Here is a 15,032-nt window from a genome sequence, read left to right as displayed (position 1 = left end):
CTGATCTGAATTGTTTTATGCATGTATAAATGTTAATGCAGAAAGATGGAAAGATTAGAATGAATGGCGAGACCAGCCCAACATTTACCAGAGTGGAAGAGAATGAGTCCACGTCTCCAGTACTGGCCCCATTGCTCACCCAATCGCAGATGTTTGAAGGTGTGGCAAGAGTGGACAATTCCCCATTACAGTTACAGACAGATAACAACGATCATGCGTCCAGACTCGAGCAGGCTGTTCCTTCTCCCATAAACAATCCACAGACTGAAAACACAGAGCAGGTGAGTATACCATCTCCATTCATTAACCAGATTCTTATGCTAGTGTGCTATTGCACTGCTAGTGCTTGTTTTACAACAGGATTGCTAAAAAAGGTTATTCTTGAAAACTGTATTTACAGGTTTCTGGGTTATGATAGTTATGTTAGTTAAATCATTGTCACATTTTCCTTTAAGTTGTGAATCTCCAGAATAATTAGCCTAATGAGCCCAGAATTTGTTTAATATGGAGGCAGTACCTTGGCTGTTGCCTTGAAGCCTTGCTTCTGTTCACTGATATTGATCTCCCATGGACATGTAATGATATGTCCCCAGAAGGTGTCACCCTCACAAAGGTGCAAGAGTCAGGGTTGAATTACTTCTCATGATAACCTCAAAGTGTGAGGCCAGTGACTAGAGCTGCTCTCAGTATGGGATACAGACACAATGCAGCACTAGAGATAGAGGAGACAAGTAAGTTATTTTCAGTGAGTTCCTCAGGAGGAGAAGCAGCAAGTGCCTTTGGTTCCTGGGTCCGCCTACCCCAACCCTGCCACCACTCACTTGATTTGTCAAGGAACCATTCCCACAGGTAAGTGGGCCCAACTCCTCCCACAGGATCAGGCCCATCAGCAAGGCCAGCATTTATTTTGCACCCCTTAATGCCCTTGAGAAGGTGCTGAGGTGCCTACTTGAATTGTTGCAATCCTTCTAGGATAGGAACTGCAGGGTACTATTGCGATTTTCCAGGATTTAGACCGAGTGACAATGAAAAAACAGTGATATATTTCCAAGTCAGGATGCCATGCAATTTGGAGGGAAACCTGCTGGTGGCTTAATGAGAAATGGGTGTTCCCAAGTGCCTGCTGCCCTCGCCCCTTGTGGTGGTAGATGTCACGGGTTTAGAAGGCTTTGTCAGTGTACCAGAGCAAGTAACTGCAGTGCATTTTATTGATGGTGCTAGTAGTAGATATGGTGCCAATCAAGCTGGCTGCTTTGTCCTGGTAAGCACCAAGCTTCTTGAGAGTATTGTAGCAATACTCGTTCAGGCAAGTGGAGAGTATTCCATCACAATCCTGACTTGTGTATTATTGATTCTGTAAAGGCTTAACGGTGTCAGGAGTGAATCATATGCTGCAAGGTACCTCTCCTCTAACCTGCTCTTGTGGTCACAGGATTTATGTGACTAGTTCAGTTTAAAATTCTGATGACCGGCAACACCCAGGATTTAACGATGTGGGCTTTGGAAAAGGAAATGTCTTTAAATGTCAAAGATAGGTGGTTAGGCTCTATCATGTTGGAAATATTCATTGCATGATGTTTAACCATGGCTTCTTTATCCTATAGGAGGAACAAACTGAGATCACAATGGGCATTACCACCACTCAGCAGCCAAGCATCAAGGATGAATCTGATCTTAAATCCATCTGCAACGAGCTAGAGAAAGAGACGGTGAAAGATACAGGTCAAGAAGGTGCGCTGCTCATTTGAAACACCTGTAAATAAGGTTCACACTCTGCCTTGTCATACAACAGAACTTTTCAGAAATGTTCTATTCGCAGTGGACTTACAAATGAGAAGCTTAATGGCATTTAACATAGAACCATGGTTTGATACTCACATCAATGTGCAGAGGCAAGATTCTGTAAAAATGTTGGGTGAAAATGTTTTACAAGATCTAACTTGTCATTTGCAGAGCTGGTTCTTTTCCCCATCCCTGATCCTCTGGGAATCCAGTGAAATGCCAGGAACTGATAAGAATCTTCTCAGACAGTCACTTAGAGTCATGGATGACATAATTCCACTTTGCTTCTAAGAAGTGGACGATGCCTGACTGTGAATCCTTTAATGTGTGGTGGGCATTGCAAACCAACTACCACACAGTCTAGACAGAACAAGGTCTTGGCTTAATTGCAAGGAGCTTCAAGGCAACTGGAGACCAGGCTCTGAGGCACAGACCTAGCACACACATTCATGAGCACATGTGCACACAGTCTTGCCATACCCTCTTCCTTGGCAAACCCATCCTCACTCAGATCCTTTCTTCCTTAGTATCCCCTCCTTCAGTCTGCCCACCCCCACCGCACCCCCCCAAGTCCCTATCTCTGTCGGCTCCCTCCCACTTCCTTCTTGTCTCCTTCCCCTTTCCTTTGCATCTTAATTCTCCCGGTCTCTCTTCCTCACTCAAGCCCCACACACCCCAACCTCCCACCAATTCTCTAGCTGCTGGCTGCTCTCTCTGCCAATTTGGGGCAGCTGTTGACCACTGTCGATTGGCTGCCCTCTGACTGCCAATCACCACCCTTCCCTCTCCCCCGGTCCCCTCAGCCACATTGCCTGAAGCCTGCAACCTAGTGCAGAACCCCTGATCCTTTCCCAGAAAACTATGGGAGAATCTTCAATCACCCACCAGCCTCTGCCAATGATGGCACGTCAGCCTCTGTCAATGACAGCACATCAGCCCCTTAACAAGAATAAAAGCCTCCTTGGAGACTAAAAGGAAGTCATCATCTGATGTGAGAAGTCTGTCCCATGAGCTGTCATCAGGAAAATTCTAGAAATTCAATAATGGGATTAGCAACATGTGGAAAGTAGCTAATTTTAATATTTTAATGATCAAGGAAATGATGCCTGATGCACTTTCAGTTCCTTCACTCCTTCTTATTTGTTTCATATGTTCCTCCCTCTTGCATCAGTTCTCAGCTTTTACTTTTCTACTCCATGTACTGTCTTGTTTTATGAGGGTTATGAAGTTTACTTTGATTGCTGTCAATGAAGCCCAATAAATAACATCAAAATCATTCCATCTGGGAAATTGTTTCTCCTATGCTGGATGTACTTCATTCTGCGGGTTGGGAGAATATTTATTAAGGACAGTTAACACTCAGCTGAAATTGGAGCCTCATGATCGATCACTGAAATTATTTATTAGTCCACTAATTACTATTACAGTGAAGGAACAACATCTAGGGCCGAGTGGTCTACTCCTGATTGTGTTCCTTTAGAAAGTATTTGTTTGTACTGAGAGATAAAATTCACTCTATTGTCTTGTATTTCAATGCAAAATATGAAGAATATCAGCACGGGGACCTGGAAACTTCAACTGAACATGTTATCCTATCAGACAATGTTGAGTTGGACATACGGGACACAGTTGATGCCAAAATAATAACCACAGATGAAGCCTGCCTAACACCCAAGAGTGAGGCATCAAATAACAGCACCCAAGAGCAGCTTGAACAAGAAGTAAGTTTTTCTTTAAACCAACATGAAGCATAATAAGTTGTACTTTCTCTATATTTACAATTTGTTGTTTAATTGCAATGTTTTTGTAATAATGCTAAATCAGAGTTTTCAGTTTTCTGAAAGCTTTGAGATTAAAGTATTTGAAGCAGTTTGTGTAAAAAAAATTAGGGTAAGGCTGTATCACCAGACTAGGAGCCCATGGCATGCTTAACTTTTCAACTAAGTGTGTGAACTTAAGTCGATTGCAATTCTATCTGATACAGTTTAATATTTGCGGTGTTACAAGATCAATATTGTGTTTTAACACAAAACAGGGATTAAAATCAGTGACACCTCATCAGGACGAAACAGGAGATGTGTTGGATTCAGATCAGAGGATAAAGGAAGTGAAGGAAGAGGCAGCAGAGAACAGTCAGCATGTTGATGCTATTAATCAGCAAGGTGAGACATCAAAGAGAATAGAGGACACACCTGTACAGAGATGGAATTGGCTTAAAAGCACAGTATCTTTTGTGTGTTTTCTTCTGCATTTTAACTGAAGGTGTGACAATTTGTAGGCAAAATTATGTGCATAAAATCCTATAGTACCACAATACAGAATTTTAAATGCATATTACATGAAGCTTAATGTTCAACAGTCTTTGACACTAGTTTTAAACGTATTGCACTATAGGTAGAGCCTTGCTCCTCGTGTGAATTATTTACTTTGAGAGCTTCAACCTATTGCTCTTAATTGTTTCTCAACATTTTGTTTAAATAAATGTTATATTTAAGTGTTAAGTATTGGTAAAGTTTAATTAATATAGCTGAAAATGGATACATTTTAAAACAAAAAGTAAGCTGTGTCAGTTCACCACTTTGGAGAAACCTGAATTTAAATAATTGGAAATGCATTTTCATGAAATATGGAAAGCAATTTCCTGCTTGATTGGGCATAGCAGTCAGTTCCTTCATAAATGTTAAAAAAATGAAATTTTTAAAAAGCGTTAATTTGAAATGGGTCCAAAAATTAAGCTACCTTTGGGCAAAAGGCCACCTTTAGGTATGGTGTCAAAAGGATGCCCTTTAGTAATATTTTGAACTAATTAGGATTGTTGATGAATTTAAAAGGTAAGATACATGGAAAAATTGAAAGACAGCTACCTAAACGCATTTGTTTGCTTTGGAACAAAGCAGACTGAGGAAGGATTTAATTGAGATGTATAAAATTATGGGAGATCTAGACAATTTGAACAAGGAGGACCTTGTTGGCAGAGATGTGAATAACTAGGGGACATAGATTAAAGTTACTTTGTATAATGTTTAGCAGGGAAATGAGAAAACATTTTTTCATTGGTAAACTCCAGAACCCTCTGCCTGAATGAGCAATGGAGGCATAAACTTGCATCACATTGAAATTGTATCTGGATGAATGTTTGAGGAGCTGTAACCTACAAGACTAAGTCAAAGTCAAGTTTATTGTCATGTGCACAAGTACATGTATGCACAAGTGCAATGAAAATCTTACTTGCAGCAGCATCACAGGCACATAACATCATATAAGCAGTGTTCACAAGAAAAACATAAATTAAGCATAAATTATACACTATTTTTGCAAGGAAAAAATAGACAGAAAAACAAAGTCCTTTTTAGTACAAAGTGATCAGAGTGGTCACAATGTTGCTAAATTATAGTGGTCATTAGGGTTTTTCAGGTTGGTTCAAGAACCAAATGGTTGAAGGGAAGTAGCTGTTCTTGAACCTGATGGTGTGGGACTTAAGGCTTCTGTTCCTCCTGCCCAATGGTAGCTGCAAAAAGATGGAATGGCCCGGATGGTGGGGATCTTTGATGATGGATGTTGCCTTCTTGAGGTAGATATGACTGATGTACCCACGATGTATTGCTATAGATCAAGAGCTAGGATTTGGGTTTAACCCAAATTGTCTTTTTTTGTCTCCATCCTCTGCCACAAATTCTGCATTTATCTATATTTGAGAAAGCTCATCTAGATTTCTAGTTATTGGGAATAGTTGATGGTAGTGAGTGGAACAGAAGTGTTCTTTATTCCCCTCTGTTCACAACCTGAAGGGTGGACCTATGCCTGATACCTGTTGTTGACACCCAGAAACAAGGAACTCTCAAACCAAAGGAGTTGAGAGCTTATTAACAGCCATGACATGATACCATGATAAATTACTTACAGGTTTTGAGTGTTTGGGGAAATAATCTCAATGTTTGGCTTCTTAGCCCCTCAACCAGCTTTCATCTCATTATGTTTTGTGAGCTTGTGTGGAACAAGGTTTGCTTTTAAATAAATGTTTTCCAAGTCCTTTCCATGTGAAAATTAGTTGGAAAATCAAGAATTGTGATAAAGCCATCCAGTACATAGTCAAATGATGATCTACCACTGAATCTCTTATTAGGTCTAATTACTCAATAATCAGAAAATAGCGAGAGGATCAGCAAACAGCAGCTGGTTTTTATTCATTAAAAGACTTATATTCCAATTATGGTTCTTCTTTTAGGTAGTCCCTCAGGATCAAGGATGACTTGCTTCCATTCCTGTTCTGTGGGTTCAGAGTTGGTTGATGAGGCCATTGTGGGATTTGCAGACTCTGCCACAGGTGAGACTGAAGGTGCTTGACAGACAGGTGGGTGGATAGTTGGGGGAGGGGGTGGTGTGTTCCTTCTGCCAATTAATCTGAGCTTCCATGTGTTCCCAAGGAAGAGACTCAAGGTTCTCAACACCATTCCAGCTGCTTCTTCTGTTTTGAGCAGTTATGGGCTAGGAATTCCCATGATTGGTGGGATGTTATGTTCTTTCAAGGAGGCTTTGAGAACATCCTTGAATCATTGTCCTCCTGGTGATCTCTTGCTGTGACAGATTATGGAGTAAAGTCATTTTTTTTTAGTTCTGGCATGTGAACAATGCAGCTCACATAATGGAGCCAGCTATGTATAAGTGGAAGCTTGAAGGTGGTCTGGGAGAGGATGTTTACATTGGTTTGCTCATCCTCCAAGTGGATTTAGATAATTTTGCAGAGACTGCATTGGTGCAACCTCTCCAGTGCTTTGAGAAACCTACTGTAAGTTGTGTATGTCTCTGAAAAGTACAGGAGGGTGTACTGCTGCTGGACAGATCATAAGCTTTGTATTGAGTTTGAGATCTTCACCTTCAAACACTCTTTTCCTTGGACAGCCAAGGATGTGGAAGTGGTAGTTAATTTCATCATCGATGACTGCCCTTGCCGAGAGTTAACTCCTTGTATGTGGAAAGTACTCTGTGTTGTCCAGGTTGCATCATGGACTTTACTTTTGGGGATTAATTTTATACAATGAGGGCAGTTTGGAAAAGGGGCTTTTGTTTTGCAAATGTTAAATGTAAAGCCAATTCTCTGGCATGCTTCAGGGAAGGAGAAGATGTTGACTCAGAGTACAGCATACAAACGTGCATATATGCAAGTGATGTCTGCATTCTGCAACTCAATGACTCTGATTGGAGTGTTCTTGTTTCTGGAGTGCTGTGATGTGGGGTGAAGTTTCTCATTCATCCTTTAGGTTAATTGCACTCCAGCAGGAAGCCTGTTGGAGATCAGATGCAAAGATTGAGAAAAGGATTGGAGCTATCACACAGTCTTGCTTGACCCCAGTCTGCAATGCGATTGGGTTTGTGGTGGACCCATCAGGTAGAATTGGAGTTCGCATGGCACCATGTAGCGGGCATAGAAGGGGGACAAATTTCTGAGGATGGCAAAATGTAAGGTGGATTGTCCACAGTCCTGTCTGCAAGAGTCAAAGGCTCTGATACGCTCAAAAGAAGCCATGTTCATGCAGCTGCCTGCACTTTTCTTTGAGTTTTTGCATGGTGCAGATCATGTCCATCCTTCCTCTAGATGGATGGAATCCACGTTGCATTTAGGGAAACAGCTCTTTACCCAAAGATTTGTCTTGATTCTTGAAGTCAGTTCCAATTACAGCATCTGAGGTCCTAGGCATGTTAATCTCAATCTCTGACCTGACTCAATTTGTTCTTCAGATTAACATTACTCCATTGGCTCCAAATCCATTCCATTACGACTTGATCTCATTCATTTTTCTGTCTGTGGTCTTTCTCTTCTTATATGAGCCACCTCAGCAATCGTGTGTATCAGGAAGCATACTCTGCTCCCTTATCATTTCACCCCATTCTTTCTGCCTGACCATTGATAGTCAAGGTGCTCCTTCCTTCTGGAGCTTTCTCCTTGTGTCGTTCTACCACACATTTCTCTCCCTTCCTTCTTAGTGAAACTCTACTACTCCTTTATCTCTCTTATTGCCACTTGCGCTTTTCTTTCTCACTCTTAACTGCTGTGAGAAATCTTCAGTAATCTAAAGTGACAAACTAATGTAAGTTATGTATAATAATTGTGTGGATAAAATAATGCTGGGAAAGTGGAGATTTCAGTGTAATATTAGTATAATGTTGAAGAATTATGGTTGAGATAAGAATATTGTACACATAATGACACAGCAGGGAGCCATTTGGCTCTTTGGATCTGTGTCAGCTCTCTGAGGAACTATCCCTTTTTCCCTCTCCTTAATTCGCTTTCCTACTTTTCCTTGTATCTTGCAACTTATTCTCTCTCACACATGGCCATCAACTTCCTTTTTGATTTTTTTGCCGTAAACCTGCACTAAAGCGTCAATTATGGTAGCCAATTAACTGATTAACACCACTTTGGGATGTGGGAGGAAACCAGAGCTCCTGGAGGAAACCCACACAGTCACAGGGAGAAAGTGCCAACACGACATGGAAAGTACTCAGAGTCTGGATCATACCTGGGTCCCTGGAGTTGTGAGGCAGCAACATTGACTACTGAGCCACTCTAACCACCAGGACAAGACCAGGAAATGTACTGTTAAAAATGACTAGATTACTTACCCACTCAGGTTTCAACTATTTTGCATCTGAACCTTCAGGCAGAGGAGCCTTTATTTTTGAATGTGAGCAAATCAAGGTCCAGTGCATCAAGACCACAGTTGTATTTTAGGTGCGGCCTTTGGGCCCCAGAAGGAAAGTTTTGGCCTTCAGTACCTCACATGCCACCCTGTGCTTCCATTAAGCCTTACTGAACACCTCAGCAGTCATTATGTTGCATTCAGATGCCTCCTTTCTATACTTATTAGCTCAAATTTCTCCAATTTCCCTTATAATACAGACTGTTGACATTACAGTTAATTTTCCTCACTAATCCCTGCAGTATCTTTGGTGCCCAAAAGCCATCTTTGTTTCTCTGTGACTAAAGCTAAGCACATTAACCATGGGTACAGTCTGATCGCAAGTTCTGTTGAACTCAGGGCGTTTTGTTTTGTCTGGGGAATTCAACTAGGCTTTATCAATTTGTATTAATTTTACAGGTTAAACGCTGGAACTATTAAGACTCTTGAGGTTTCTTTTGACTTCATCTCTTGGTATTTCAACACAACTTTTGTGCATGAGCCATGTTTCCTTCCTTTATCTTTTGGTCTATCCCCTTAGGTATTTTGTTTAAATTATTGCTCTTTCTGAGAAGCTTCTTCCAAATTTTATTTCATCTAGAAATTTTGTCCAGTTTTCACTGAGTTTCTGAATCCAAGACGATATAAATTAGAACTAGTGTTGGTTCCAACAGGAAACACTGGGGTTCCGTTCCCCCTGTTTAATATATTCTTCCAATAAAATGAGTTTTCTAACCTTCAGCCATTTACCTTTCCTGCCTTGAATCCACAGGGCTTTGAATTTAACTGATAGCTCTTCATGTGGACTTTTATCAACTGTGTTATACAAATACATATTGCAATGTCTGCAGCAGTCTCCTTCCTCAAAAATCAAGATGGCAATCTAACACAGTTTCATTCCCTCTCAAAGGTGAATGTAAAAGAGAGGCCGTTCTTCGCAATATTTATCCCTCAAGTTTCCAATCATTTTTTGCATTACACTTGTCAGATCTTGCTGTGCAGATTGGCTGCTGTATTACAATAATGACTGCTCTCCAAAAATAATTATCCGTAAAATATCTTGGACATCTTGAAGTTGTGAAAGGTGGTATGAATGCAAGCCTTTCTTGGGTTTCAGTCACACTTGAGAATAAGCTCACATAATGAAACCAATTCACCTCCCACACTCCCAGGTTTTGTGGGCAAGCTTTGGCTTTAACTTGTGTAACTGCTGACACTTCCTTGTGTAATTGTGAGCAACTTTGAGATTTCCACAGTAGCCCTGAAGTTGTGATCAGAGGTTTGCCCCATTTTATCCAAATGCACTCTGACACTGCACTAAATAATTCCCCTATTTATGATGGGGAATCTGCTTAAGTGTGCAAATTTAGCAAAAGGAATGCTTCTCCATTCATTTCAAAGATGGGCACAGCTATGAGGGACTAAAGTAAGTTCTAGTTTTTTTAGATTTTTTCATGTTATTTGACCTCTATTTTTTAAAGTATATTTAAATATTTTAGTTTTTCTAAAATGTTTTATATGTTGGAAGTTTTTAATCATTTTCTTGGGTACTGAGTGTTTCTGAATGTCTTTTAAATGTCTGATATATTCAGAAACAACATTCGGACTGTTTCAAGTATTTGACAACTTTGACAATTCCTGATAAGCCAGGGAACATGACTTGGATGGCAGTCAAATTTTTGTCTATTCTGTGGGCATGGCTTGTTCTACCCTTCTGCCCACCCCTCCGTGCCATCACATTGAGGAGCAGTGAGGCCCTGCACATTGTGCCAGCATCCCTCACAAGCCAATGTCGGGGAGATCACAGTAGGTAAGCATGAACTTAGTTCTGAAAGCAGCCAGCTTACCACTGACCAAAGAATCTACCCCATTATTGATGCATCTTTACATAAGTTTGTAACTGTAAGCTGAAACAAAACTATTCTTGTAAGTTAAATACACATCTAATATAGTTTTGTTGTCAGACATTTTCTTATGATTTCTGTTTCTTCTTTCGTTTTGTTCTGCTACCCACTCTTAGAGCCAGCTAATTCTGCCAGTGTTCCGGTTACAGTTCGGAACTCTTGGCGACGCTCAGAGTTTTTCTCACAGCCAGGTAAAAGTTGTGCTTAGTAATGTCCCCTGTATTGCTTCCTATACCCGGGAGTGCCTTGAGACGCACTGATGATCACGAGTCACATTCATCTCCCGCTTTCCTAGATTTACCTTTCTCATTATCTCCTGCATAGTTGCCAATGCACACCAATATGGGAAAAAGCAGCCTGTTAAACTATGTGTTCAGATTTTCTTTTGAAAGTAATACCAATTTGTAAGAATTAAAGTAACTTATGATAAATTCTGTCATTAGAATAAAATATTCTGGATTGATGACTTCCGAATAGAGCTACCTTTTAGTAAACAAAGTGCCTTTCCCATCATTAGAAACTAAGTTGAAGCAGGCTAAAACTTTTGCACCTTGAACAGGTCTATGTAAGATGTATAAAGAAATGTATAAAAGAGGATAGGGACACAGTGTCACCACTTTAATTCCTCTTACTTTAACTTATTTTAAATTTGACCATTGCAATTTAAGCCACACCTCTTATGTTGATTCTATCCAGTATGTCATATTCTAAAAATGGTGATTGCATTAAACATGCTTTTATCAAAAAATGGCATAACTGTTACAGTACAATATCCCTTTAGACTTGCACCAGAAACACTCCTGTATTTCTTGGTATTTAAAGCCTACTAAGAACCTAAGTTCTGATTGAAATCTGATGTAAGGCAGGAATTTCAGAAATAGCCTTTGCTAATAAATACTGAGTATCAACGTTAGCAAAATTCAGTCTCGTCTCGTACAGGTATGGACAAGGTGACACAACTAACCATGGTAACTATTTCTTCTGGTTATCATTACATACATTTTTGTAGATTTGGGATTTACGGTAATATTATTTGCCTTTATCTACCATGCAAGTCTTAGTGTCCACAGAACATGGTATATAAAATTGGTAGGTTTGGCAACTATGCATGTTGCAGACTGGGTTTTCCATGTCTTTTCCCTACTAATTTGCCTGTTTTCCTATTTCAGGTGGCAAAATAATAAAGTAACAGAATCACACAGCATGGTGTTAGTGCACAGAATTCTCTGCAGTCCAAGCCTGTAAACTAAAGTTGCCTAATTTAGTAGCTTCTGGGCATCAATTTTTGATACTAAATTCCAGTTCCTCCCTATACCATCACTCTCTGTTTTGTTGTCATACCTAGAAATCATTTTTGCTGGTGGTGGCTCATGTTCAATTAACTGGTCATGATATCCTTTAATTTCAGCCTAGATTTTCACCTGTCTATCAATGATTCCAAGAGTTAATGAGCGAAACACAGGATTTTCTCTGATATGCTAATTTATTTTGTTTTATTTTGTGGGGCCATGCTGTGTGCAAATTGGTAGCCAAGGTTTCAACAATAGAAAGGTGCCTGTAGATCAAATGTGCTCATTGTCTGCACAGAGCTGAGGGAAGTACCGACTTTTTAAGAAGCACTGTGTTAAATGCAAGTTTTTTTTGTGTGTCAACAATATTAGTAAAAGAAATGTGCCTCCACTATTGGTTGCAAGCTCCAAAATTACACACTACATCTGACATTGCTGCAGACAGCTGACAATTTCAAAATAATCTTTCCTGGCTTGACCCTTTATTCTTAATTGCATTAATCATTCTTGTTGTTCACCAACACATTAGGAGAAATGCACTCATTAACTAATTAGAAAATCAGTATCCATCTTATTGCTGTTCTGTGCCTGTTGGACTCCTTCATAGACAAGTGGAAGCTCCCATGGTCGTTATTCCTTTATAATAAGCATTTCTTTATCTTTCAGCGGAAGTAGAAAGCAGTGAAAATATGAATGTAAGTACATGATATTTTATTTTCTGTGTAACATGGAGTTGCCGTGAAAGAGAAACAGTCAGTTAATAGAGAGCTTTATTTTTGAAAAGTGAAACAATTTTAGTAAGAACATTTTGAACAATAACGTCAACTTTGTCAACTTAACAAAGCTTCAAAAAATTGAGTTACATGGCAATCTTTTAAGTGGGGTCTTCAAGTAAACTTGAACAATGGTGAGCATTTATCATTTGTGCAATATCTTCATAAACTTTTTTTAGCTCTTGATGTACCACAGACCAGTCCCATCCAACATATCACAGGTGAGTCTCTGGATGCTCGGAGCAGACCCTTTGGGATTACCATTTTTTTTATCAGTGGGGAATCTGCTGGCCTTAGATTGATAACTCTTTTAGAAGTCCTTGCTAATTGGACACTGTATGGAAATTGTACTCATTATTCTATTGTGCAATGTATTAAATCCTATGTGTTATGGTACATGTTCAATTAATAATAGATGGCTTCAGTTCTGACATGGTGCATATATCAATCCCCAATTTTAGACATTATCTCTATTGCTTAGGTGGATTCTTCACAACTCTGATTAAAGTGTTTTAATTCTGTGAATTTTGTCTTTGAAATTACAATACATTTTAAACTCAGAATATATCTTGCACTCCAGAAAATCTGTATCTGTAACATATGTGTGAAGATGAGGATGGTCCCATTTAACCTATTGATTATTCAAGGCTAAGGTTGGGAGGCCTGAACCACTTTCAAGTTTGGGCCTCATTTACATTTCCCAGCCATTTTCAGAGTTTGGAAGCTGGGCACTTTGCGCACTGAGCCATTTGGCATGTGGACCTGCTTGGGGACCAGACCTAGCAGGAATATGGAAAGTAATAATTTGGAACTATCCTGGCAAATCTTAAATAAAAGGTGAAATTGAATGTGATATACTACATGTTCGCCATCTGATTTTCTTCAGCTAGTCAACATTTTTCAGATGGCATTTGAAGTTGGTGTCCCACCTATAATTATAGAGAATTGGCCAGACGTCAGAAATTAAGTGCTTTCCTTTGACTCTGATGTTTCAACAAACAACTGTATTTAAGTATCCTAAATGCATTTCAATAGCATGGTAATATTAATATCAGTGTTATGATACTTAATACTGTGTGTATCCAACATCATTCTTAAAATAGTAAGCACCATTGGGTGGAATTGAAAAATCTCCATTACAAAGAAAAATGGGGAAAGGGTTAAATTTTGATTACGTTCTGTAGCAATCGCTGCTTCATTCTAAGGCGAGAAATTCTGAGACAATCAAGAAATGTTTCCTGTCGAACAAAAACTGATTGAAATTATTCTGCAGTGGACTTACAGTTCTGAAACTTCGATGAAAGTTGTAACTCTGTACTCCTTGCCCACCAGATATTCAGGCAGAGCAGAAATTGAAATGGAGTGGGTTAAACATTCTACACAGTTCCTACCCTACAACAACTTCTGGGCCGTTTTTGTTTGGATGGTCAAGGGTGTTTTATAAATAAATTCCATGATGTTCATTAGAAGCTCAAATGATGAGCAAGGGAATAAACAACAAGATGCTAGAGGAACTCAGCAGGTCAGGCAGCATCCATGGAGAAAAGCAGATGGTCAATGTTTTGGGTCAGGACCCTTCTTCGGGACTGAAGATAGGAAGAGGGGAAGCCCAATTTTAGGGGGGAAAACAGAGCAGTGATAGGTGGGAGGCAGAGTGAGCAAGGGACCCATTTATGAGATGCAAGTCACAGCCGCATTGTTCAGGCAAGGCATTTTCACACAGAGGAATGTTATCTTTCAAACAAATCATTCAGATTGTCATTTCATGTTTGAATTCTGAAATTTTCAACACTAGTTTTGTGAAATAGTACTTGAAGCCACAACAATAATTCTTCACTATGCAGGAGGCGGAGGAATAGGGATTGACATTGTATTACATTTCATAGAAAAGAAAACTGGATAAAGAGTACTGGTGAATGACAACTGTAATTACTATTTTCTAAAATGGAAATTGAATAATTCCAGGGAATTATAGACTAGTTACTAAAAAGGAGCATGAAGGTGAAACAACAAAGCATCCAGAGATAAAAAAAACATTAATTTTAAAAGTAATGTGGAATTCTTAGAAAGTTTATGATCAAGCAACTTGGTTGGATTCTTTCAAGAAGTAACAGGTAAACTAGACCAGGTTCATGCAGGAAATGTGTCATATGCAGACTTTCTGAAACCTTTCAGCAAGTACTAAATAAGAGGTGCAGGACGAAGGTAAGTTGTTAGAATTTAGGTAGTGCATTGCTTTGCAGAATGACTACAAAGCAGAAAATAGGTTAGAGGCCAAGACACATGGTAGATGGGCAGAAGATAGGAACTGGTGTCTTGCTTGGATTGCTGCTTTTTCAAAACTTACTTGATATGGACTTTTCTTTGTTGGTGATTTGGTATCAAACTTTCCAGACAATACTAAATCAGGGTATATAATTATTATTGTGACAAGCTGTACCAAAGTGGAAGAGCAGGCCTTCACTAGGGATGTATATAAAACAAATGAAATTCAGTATAGTGAAGTGTGAGATAATTCATTTTGGTAGGTGAAATCAGGAGGCCATTTGAAGGCAAGGAGCTAAATGGTATAGTGAAGCAAAGAGATATCAGAATACAGACACATAA

At 39.4% G+C, this 15,032-nt stretch overlaps 1 protein-coding gene across 7 annotated transcripts in view; it reads left to right on the top strand.

Annotated features, from left to right (window-relative positions):
- LOC127566568 (LIM and calponin homology domains-containing protein 1-like) overlaps positions 1 to 15,032 on the top strand; it is a 277,152-nt gene that overhangs the window by 237,004 nt on the left and 25,116 nt on the right. For 5 of the 7 annotated variants that reach the window (XM_052008998.1, XM_052009017.1, XM_052008988.1 and 2 more), the window contains 7 exons: positions 42 to 281; positions 1,605 to 1,731; positions 3,331 to 3,503; positions 3,818 to 3,944; positions 6,008 to 6,106; positions 10,480 to 10,554; positions 12,319 to 12,347. In XM_052008998.1, coding sequence (XP_051864958.1) covers positions 42 to 281; positions 1,605 to 1,731; positions 3,331 to 3,503; positions 3,818 to 3,944; positions 6,008 to 6,106; positions 10,480 to 10,554; positions 12,319 to 12,347 — 870 coding nt within the window. The remainder of the gene's footprint in view (positions 1 to 41; positions 282 to 1,604; positions 1,732 to 3,330; positions 3,504 to 3,817; positions 3,945 to 6,007; positions 6,107 to 10,479; positions 10,555 to 12,318; positions 12,348 to 15,032) is intronic. The other 2 variants (XM_052009028.1, XM_052009008.1) reach the window with 1 other exon arrangement.

The sequence above is a fragment of the Pristis pectinata genome, chromosome 2 (assembly GCF_009764475.1).
Source record: "Pristis pectinata isolate sPriPec2 chromosome 2, sPriPec2.1.pri, whole genome shotgun sequence".
NCBI lineage: Eukaryota > Metazoa > Chordata > Chondrichthyes > Rhinopristiformes > Pristidae > Pristis > Pristis pectinata.
This window is presented reverse-complemented; position numbering and strand designations above follow the sequence as displayed.